Consider the following 9,792-nt stretch of genomic DNA (forward strand, 5'->3'; position numbering starts at 1 on the left):
ACCCGGGACTACCAGACATAACTAAAAATACGCACCCTACTGTTATGGGTGGGAAAATCAGCGTTGAGCGCTTACCCCACAGTCTTCCTCCCCAATCTAGATTCCTTTGCCTTCCGATAGTACTCCGTAAATTGGCTTTAATCTCTGAGTTAAGCGTGTAGGCGGAGGCGGCTTGGCGTCCTAGTGCGGCGAAGCCTGTGGCAGGGCTGACGTCAACAAGAATCTGGACGACTCAGGGAGGGGAACTGCATAATAGAGACATTTCGGGATGAGAGAAGAGAGAACAAATATGGGATTAACGAACGCTATAATAAATTTCAGGGTTAGCTTCCGCATTTTAGCTTTTAAAAGAATTATAGAACAAGTCTTAGTGGGGCATAACCACAGTGCATACATTAGCGCGCTGGAGTACCGGTGTCTTTACAGCCCTAACAGTAAGCAGCTGCTTTTGACCCACTAACTACAGGTATGGCTCAGAGAGATGACAGGGCGCTAAATCTCCCAGACTCCAATTTCCTCACCCAACTGGGCTTACAATTGACCAATATGGCTCCCCGACTATAGTGGCTTGCCGCAATCGATACATCAAAATAAGATCCACTCATATGAACGAGTTTTTTGACATAAAAAAATGTATTCGGACTATGACCTAACCAAATCAGTCACAACTGAAATTACTGGAGTCAAATCGCTGTCCGTGCTTCATATACAGCCTTTAGATTCGCAAAAAGGATCATGTCTGTTTAGCTCTTCTGCCTTAAGCGTTTATGAATTGAAGTAGAATTAGAGCCTGTGCAATATTCCCGCCAAAAGAAATAATAATACTCCAGCGGATAGAAAGGAACAAGTACAATAGAATGCTGGCGGGCACTGAAATCGCGCTTGTGGTTGCGAGAAACCAGATATAGGTGCGAGAGAGATCAAGGACTTTGGTGGATACCATAGCTGGCCAAATCATGGTTGCTAGAGAGAGAGTCTGCATACCCGAACCTGCTACTAACTGCCAAAAGTCCGAATCTGTAATCGTACCAGGTTCAGACACGCTGTAAAAATACGCGAGGCCGATTGGAATGCAGCATAGTAGGCAAGAAGTGGGCACGCCAAACTGAAGAGTTGCTTGTACAGTTGCCAGCGTTTCTGGAGCCTCCATTTTAGTACTGCTCGTTGATTTTTTTGTTGCTATCGCAGAGGCAGATTCCCTGATAGTTTCATCAGCCTTTAGTCGATACATGAAAAAGATGCTTCAGCTTACCACCAGCGCTCAGCAGACATATCAAAAAGATCTCGATAGGTTTCAAACAAAGCAAAGCATGCATCTGGGTAGTGTCCTTGTAAAGCCACCAACTTATCTCTGAGTTGAAGCAAATATGTGTCAGGGAGGCTCCTACCGTTGACAGGTATGCGAATTGAGTCAAGAAGCGACCCGGTCCGTCTTAACGTTATTGCAAGTTGTTGTCGGGTTTCTGTTCGGTGGACGACTGTATATTCGATATACTCTTGATACGTCTCGCAGAAGTCATACTTCGCTGGGATGTCCATATTTTCTTGCCTGGAAGCTATTGTAGCATGCGCGACGGCTGCATGGAATCTCTTTAGACACACGGAGATGACATCTGAGTAGTAATCATTAGGCCTTGGGTCCGTTATAAGCCTCATCAGCTCTAAATGACTTAGATTTTGGACGAATTCCATGATGTAGGCATTGAACTCGTGTTCAGATTGCTCATTGGCCATGTCGACGTGGTGTTGCGCTTCAGCGCCCATTATTTCTTCAAACTTCTCGTATCTGCTCCTATTAACAACCTGAGGTGCTTGGAACCAACCATCTTGTAAGGCTCTCAAAGTATAAACGTTTAGGGCGACAATGTCGTACGCGATTCGCTGAATGTTTATCTCTGTATCTACACCTCGGACTACCAAACTTTAACTTCAATTTCACTATTTGCGGTAAGCCAGACTAACCTATGGGGTCCTGCGGGTGAACCCTCCGTCTTTGAAATATCGAGCGGCTAGGGTCTGGCCGAGAAGTTTCTCTTGTATCTATAGCGGATGAACTCATTGCGTTATTTCAGGCGCTAAAATCGCTATAGCGCGAAACCCGAGAGGAAGGTGAAGAGGAGGGTGGGTAACAAGGTGGGCTGTTGTTTTTATTATGTAGCTTTCTTGTCATAGGCCTAGCCAATTTGAGATGCTTGTCCCAGTCTGCCTTGGTGGAGGCTTAGGCTGTGGTGGAGGCTTAGGCTGTGGTGGAGGCTGTGGTGCAGGTTGTGGCTGATGTCGACCATTCATGACGTGAACCAGCTTTGTACCCATTCCATAAATTATAAGGTCACTACGTATGTGCTATACATACAGTGCATTATCTGGAGAGTATAGTTTTTCTAGCCTATTATAGCTTAGCCGTTGATGCCAGTTCACTTTGTGTGTTCTATCCTTTTTTGTGTTGAATGCGGCGCCGCTTTGCGAGTCTCCGTAAAGTCAGTTTGTAATTTGAGGCTGTACTGCCACAAGCCCTCAGTAACACCCTTCGCTTAGGCTTGCCCCTTGGGGTGTGAAGTGGTCCATCATCTAAGTCTCTGACGCTAACCGAAATCGGTCGAATGTACTAATCGACATGGCGACGTTGTGTAAAACATATTTTGTAGTAGCTACAGGGCTGACTATAGGATGTCGGCGTCAGAATAAGGGTCGAGAACTCAGATATTATTGTTTCAAAGTTATTAATGCTAATCATATTGAAACGGGGTAGGCTGTTTGGGCCGGCTGGGAAAGCCACCAACAACCCACACACTGCAAAACAGGCTCTAGAACCTATAAACCACATCTGACCAGACGTGGTTCGAGGCACTGGTGGCACTGTCTTGTAAGTCCTGGGCACTCGGGTGTGTGGCCGGATTGTAGTCTCGTTCGGGTGCGGTGGCGATCGTGTAAGTGTCGTTTCGTGGTGTCAGGGTTCCAGGCGTGTAAGTCGGCATAACGAAACGACGTCCAACAGGCGTGGTGGGTTGGCCCATTCGATAGCCAAGAGTCTGGTCAGACGTGAAGGTCAAAAAAATGTTTGGCAATTGGGGCGAGAACGTGGTTGAATTGCTAAAGTAGAGAAGAGTACGTGCTATCACCAGTATTCCCATGATCAGTAGGTCCCTGGTGCTATTGTCTGAAGGGTATGTGTGAATTAAAAAGGCACACGCACCGAAAAGAAGGCTAAAAACACGAAAAACAGAGAGACCCACTGTGCCTGTGCACCTGTATTACCTGCGTCCGGCTTAAACCCACTACAATATCTCGGTGGTAAGCTGGTAAAAGGACCATCTTGTGATGCCACTAAGAGAAGACACTCCCTTAACCAGCCGATTGTGTTACGGACCTAGCGTAGAATAATCTGATCAGAGAGGTTATAAGGTTCAAGGGTCGCTGAACAATATAGTTTACGTAGAATTGAGCAAGTGGATAAATGCTTGTAAGGTCTAGCTTGATTGAAAGTCAAATTACCTGCAATCTGGCTCGCCACACAGGGATAGACGTTACATAGCTTTTAAAAGTTTCTTGAAGCCCATAAGTGTTGAACCAGGACCACTGACTTGTCCCTTGGGTTATAAGCCTCACGACGAACTCGCTGGTTCACTAGCGGACTGATCACTAAGAAATGAATGGAAAGAATGAACTTGATGACCAAAATAACATTAATTAGTGACGACGAGCCATTCTCGTCGTCTTCCGAATGCACTGCTGCAAAACTAACCACGCGACCGTAGTCAAAAGTATGAGGAAGCGTGCCCGTTCGACTATTTACAAGTTCCATCCATTCGACCTTATACTGATCAGACCCTGGACAACCACGACGAAGGTCGTACGACCCACTTGGCTCCCTTGTAGTATTGGTACAGCCCACACTCACTACTTCAGCGTGCGCATCGATGATGAAGACAACAACGGAAAGGTGGAAAAGAGAGAACGCAAGATGGAAAATGTCCACTACGGAAGACTCCAAGGACATCCTTCCATGAACCCATCAGGCTACCAGCACAACCTAGAAGAGCGCACTTAAGTTCGTTGCTTACAGTACAGTACCAGCATACTGTACTCATTTGACCACTGGATGCTTTACTGTAATGCACCGTTCGTCTAAAGGACCAAAAAGTGATACATGTACGGAAGAGAGATGTGGACACTTGAGAAAGGACACGGTGCCAAGGAATGACGAGAATCTCCAGGCCCACTGCAGCAACGAAGCATAGAACCGATGTTACAAATACAACCCCCATGGTAGAGGCGCAAATGACCTCTGGTCCACACTGTAGCTCCCAGCCACAACCAAGGTCTTTTCTCAAGTCAGCGGGCTCTAACCGAGATCGGTGGCAACATACTCACTTCCTAAAGCATCCTCCACAACGAAACAGTATGTAACAGATAACTTAGCCATGCTTCATCTTGGATCCACGAGAGGATGGCAAAGACGGATCCGGTGGAAAATCCCAGGAAAGAGACCGAAAAGACAAGTACCACGTATAGTCCACGGTGGCTGTTCGACTCGACGTAGTCGGTTTGCGTATGTGTTGAAACAAAGCCATAGACGTTATGGCCATAGTTGCAACGAATCAGTGCCTATTGGAAGTAACCCTCTTTTGTTAAACATTGCAAGACTATGCCTAACTTGCGAATTTATACAAGTATATTCTAGTTAAGGTGGGCATTTAACATCTCCGTCTAGAGTATATTATTCTTCTGAGTTGCTCCGTCCCATACCTCACTGTTCTATTATCCTATATGCCTTTAAATCATCTTATTAGTGAGTGATGTACTACAAATGGTGAAAATTCTTCGAGCACACTATCGTTAGGCGATGGGTCATATAGCTGTGTTAATAGTCTTACACACTTGGCATCATCTCATCCGAGACTATTAATGTGACGCAACATATTATATTGCTAAAGCGGCGTTAAGTTGCTAAGGATATCGGAGGAAATGAGATTTCAAGAATGAAAGGCCGTTTAAACAGACGGAGAATAACTATTCTAACTCGGGTCTTATAATAACGCTAATCGGTACGTGTGTAGGCTAGACTATATATAAACACTAATAACTCCAAAACCCTACGAAGTATAGCTCTAATAAAGGACGTCCCTTATATTAAATATAATTAATTAATTAATCATTTTAACTTAAACTTACGCGGAAAATCCTAATTTATTAAAGATAACATAAAGAACGTATCCGCTTACATCTTTCTAAACATTGTCATTTATCTCTTAAATTTTTTAATAAAGACGACTATTTTCTTATATTTCGTTTTATTGTTAATTCTAGATTTAGTAACTCCCGCTTAAGCTAAATAGTCTTCTTTAATTTAACGAAGCACTTATAACCGTTAATAAGTCTTATAAAGGCCGTACTTATATATTTATTAAATTAGCTGCCTAATTATGTTTACGAAAAATAACAACCGTGCGAAACATTATATTATAATATGTCTTTAGTTAGTTTTAGCGTGATTTTATCTAAATCACTAAACTCGAATTTATTCTCGAGAATATTAAGTCGTAACACTTTATAAAAGATATCGATCACGAGCATAATTAGGTATTTAAAGTTATAAAGCATTTAGCGGGTACCGACGAGGATAATCGCCATAGTTTCTACGATTTATAACGTATCGAATGTCTTCTCTACGCTTAATAACGCAGAAGACCTAAGCGGAACGGAAGCTTTAAAAAAGTATTTTAAGTTTATTTTATTAAATATTTTCTAGAATCGTATAGTCGTAGACTATTGGTATTTAAACTATACGAAGTCCGAGACTAAGCCCTTATATAAAATAATAATTTCTTCCTTTACTTAAAAGATATAAAGTAAAACTACGAAGAACGTTTAAGACATAAGTATATAATAAGGAATATTCTAGAGCTAACTCACTATTATTAAAAGTAAATATATGGCCTTTTAGCCGTTTAAACGAAAACCTAAAAGCGACGTCCTCCCGGTTTAAACGTACGATATAAAGGCTATACTTACTTCGTAAATAATACCGTCCGTAATCTCGACGTAAAACTATCGCTAATACGCTAAGATAAGTGTTTAGTAATAAAACGTAGTAATTAAGCACGTTTATAAAGAAATCCTTACGATTTACGAAAGGAATAAAGTATATATAAAGTCGTAAACTATTATAAGTATATCGTATAACTTTAAGATTACGGTACGGTGTCTTTAATATCTATACGTAATCTCGAAATTCCGTTAATAACTTTACGAAAATGTAATTAGTCGAATTAAGGCTATAGCTTAAATATAACAGAATAAATTAATTATACGTTCTTTTAAGTGTTTCCTCTTAAAGCCTACGGAATGCCTTAGTTCCCTCGTTATAAACTAAAGGCATATTAATGTTAAAGATTCCTATAAGGTAATAAGCCTCGTCTTTTATTCGAGTCGTTTATCGATAAAATGCCCACGTTATACGCTAAATCACATTATACTTATCGAGATAATAAGAGCTTTTACTTATCCGCTTATAGTAATATATGTCCCTTCCCGGTTACATTATAAAACACCTTAATAAGTTACTTATATTTAACTCGGGAGCTTAGTTTATCGCCGGACAAGATTATATTAAGCGGCGATAACGTAAGTAGTAATCTTATTATAACATTATTATATTACCTCGAGGAATTTAGTCTTCGACTAAGGCTTTTAAGACTTCGGCTTAGTTATACCGTCTTTTTATTATTATAAATTCATCCTTTTAACGCTCTAAGCTTTAACTTTATTCTTATTAAATTAGTTAATAAGACACTTAATTATTTGCTTAAATTATTCCTTCGTTAAAGAGTTATAATATATAGTGAAGTGGCTTTTATTAATAATTTATATATTACTTTAAAAGGAAATCCTTACGAAACGTTTATTCTTATATTCGTAAGCTTAGGCGAAGTAAAGGCGCTTCGAACATAAAGGGAGCTCTAAGTTTTAAAGATATAATTAAAGGGAAATAATATTTAATTAGCTTACGAAGAGAATGTTATATATAACACGCTCTTTATAACTCCTTTAATTAGTTAGGAAGAAAACGCTCGAAAGGTGGCTATTATTATTAAACAGTTTATCCGAAAGAGTTAGCGTAATATCGGCATTTAACGAGGGAACTAACGTTACTCGACTAGTCGCTCGATATTAAGAACGAGAAGCCGTTTAACCACTTATAAAAGTATTATAAATAAATTAAAGAACCTTCTCTTTATTACGTCTTTAATAGTATATATTTTAAACGTTCTTATTAATAAAAACCGTGGGATTATTTTAAGGATGTTCTTTAATTTTATATACGGGCACTTTAAATAATCTTTACCGTTTAGAAACCATCCTTATATAATGGGTACGCGAATTACTAGTTATACTAAGTTAGTTATAATTAAGCGTACTTATTAAGGCAAAAACTAAGTTATTAAGATAGTATCGTGTTAATATAAAAGTATTGTTAATTAGTTTAAAATTAAAATAAGAAACGGTGATATTTAATCGAGAATACCTTTACTAAGTTATTAAAAAGAAATAAGTGAGAAATAAAAGTATATACGTAGTACTTAATTAAATAAAGACTCGCACTAAAACTAAAGAGGATATAAACGTAATAATATTTAAAGCTTAGTAAAAAAAAGAATAAGAAGAATAATCGAGAGTAATTTAAGTAAACGGCGTAAAAGTAAGTAAATAATAATAATCGGTTATATTTACTATATATTCCGCTTATAAATAAAATTATAATAAGTGGTTAATTTATTTATAATAAACATTACTTTTACGACTTATTATTCTCTAATTAATTAAATATATATTAATAAAGCCGCCCACTTTATGAAAACTTATTTAGTTTATTATATATTAATAAACATATATATTAATATTAAGAGGGATATAGTTATGTTTTTAAAAGAGTAATATTAAGAGAAGTTAAATAAGCGGTGTTAGCTCTTTTATAAACCGTATAATCCCCCGCTTTTAATAAGGCAAGCGAATATCTAGTTTAATTACACGTAATATATTTAATCTTAACTTTTAGTCTTTATATATATTATTATTTTGTTTTAAAAGAAGCTTTACTTTTTATAGACCGTGTACGCTAAATTTACTTAATTAGTTAAAATGTATATAATATAACACGTCGTAATAATCTTTATATTATTAGAATTTTAACGCTAACTATATTAAGCCGTAAGTATTTTATTATATAAAGATTTATAGCTTATATTAGCTAGAGAATTAATATATAAGTCTTAAATTATACGGGTATAAAAAGGTTAAAAGATTGAAAAATATATTAAGAAATCGCTTAATAACTTTATTATTAACATTTTAAACTTATTTATACTTATTCCCGAGCTTTATTTAACTACGTTTTATTTAAACTTATATAATATTATTATTTATTTATAACCGGTTCGTAACGTTTTTAATCGATGGCTTTTTTTATTAAAATATAAAGCTTTTTTATAGTTTTATTTATTACGTAACGAATAAATGTTAACTTTTCTTAATCTTTAAACCTTTATAATTCACTTAGCGAAGCTAAATTAAGATGTTATTATAATCTTAAAGTGTTTACTTAGTTTAAAAGTAAGACGATAAGTTATTAAAACTAAGTATATAACGTTAATTTATACGGTTATTATAAGAGCGAATGTTAAGATATCTATGTATAAGTAAATAATTATCGGTCACCGTGTAAAATTTAATAAATATCTAGTTATACTTTTACGTCCATTATTAAGCGTAATTAAAATGACTAATATAATAAGTATAATGGCTTTATTATATAATAAACTATATTTCTATACTTCTCCTTTTTATATAATATTATCTAGTTCGAATTAAATACGACGAGACTTATAAACTTCTTAACTTAAATAAATTAATCCCTTTTAATCCCTTTTAAAGTGAATAGCTTAATGGGCTATTAAATTAATTAACTATTTAACTCCCGAAGTTTAAATGTTTATTTTATAATTAAAAGCTTAAAATTAAAACCACTTAAATAAAGGTTTTCATTATTATATATAAACTTATTATATTCGATTTCTTTATTATAATTCGAGAAAGAATTAAAAATACTAATCGACTCGAATATATTAACTACTAATTTAACACTTAGATTCTCCCGGTTTAAAGGCTTATAAGATAAATAAATTAGTTAAAATCGATTACTTAATAATCGATATTATTAATGTCGTCGTATATAAGTTTTAGCTCGCGTTATATATATATTAACTAGAAAAGAAGGGGTATATATTAGCTTAATTTAAAGAGGAGTTAATTTAATATTAACATTTAGTCGTGCTTTAACTAAAGGGTTTACGTACTCGAAAGGAAGCGTATACGAGTATTATCGTACCGTTACTAGTTAACCGACCCTATGTTTAAATATAATACAAAATAAATAATAATTAGAAAAAGCTTTACACTTATTATTAAAATAGACCGATAATAATTAATAGAAATACTATCGTACGGCTTATTAAGCGTATTATTATATTATTAATAGTTTAAAACTTTCGCTAAATTTATTATAAGTTATTCGAGGGAATAAAAGAAAAGCAAAGTAAGTATTATAATCGCTTAACGATTTAATAATAATAAGAATTTTAAAAGTAATAATTTAAATTATAAAGATTCGGTACATTAACTTATAACGTAATTAACACTAACTAGAATTCGTTAATAAAAAAAGGATACTTTAATTAAATGTATTTTTTATAAGGATTCGAATTATAATATAATCGATTAATAGTGGTTAAATCG

General features: G+C 35.8%; 1 protein-coding gene across 1 annotated transcript; it reads right to left on the reverse strand.

Moving 5' to 3' along the window:
• Window positions 1-616: 616 nt before the first annotated feature.
• BKA67DRAFT_147876 (uncharacterized protein) lies at window positions 617-2,136 on the reverse strand. Its single transcript, XM_046095099.1, has 3 exons — window positions 1,963-2,136; window positions 1,253-1,913; window positions 617-1,199 (listed from the first exon to the last, which is right to left on the reverse strand). Exons 1-3 carry the CDS (start codon window positions 2,057-2,059, stop codon window positions 758-760), a joined length of 1,200 nt encoding a protein of 399 aa, XP_045950783.1. The 5' UTR covers window positions 2,060-2,136; the 3' UTR covers window positions 617-757.
• Between the last annotated feature and the right edge of the window lie 7,656 nt (window positions 2,137-9,792).

The sequence above is a fragment of the Truncatella angustata genome, assembly GCF_020726525.1.
Source record: "Truncatella angustata strain MPI-SDFR-AT-0073 chromosome Unknown BKA67scaffold_17, whole genome shotgun sequence".
Lineage (NCBI taxonomy): Eukaryota > Fungi > Ascomycota > Sordariomycetes > Amphisphaeriales > Sporocadaceae > Truncatella > Truncatella angustata.

Coding starts and splice junctions, on each gene's coding strand:
- BKA67DRAFT_147876 (XM_046095099.1), bottom strand. CDS start 2,059: ATGAGTTCATCCGCTATAGATACAAGAGAAACTTCTCGGCCAGACCCT. Junction 1,914..1,962: donor TCACCCGCAGGACCCCATAG/GTTAGTCTGGCT, acceptor AAAGTTTGGTAG/TCCGAGGTGTAGATACAGAG. Junction 1,200..1,252: donor ATGTCTGCTGAGCGCTGGTG/GTAAGCTGAAGC, acceptor TGAAACTATCAG/GGAATCTGCCTCTGCGATAG.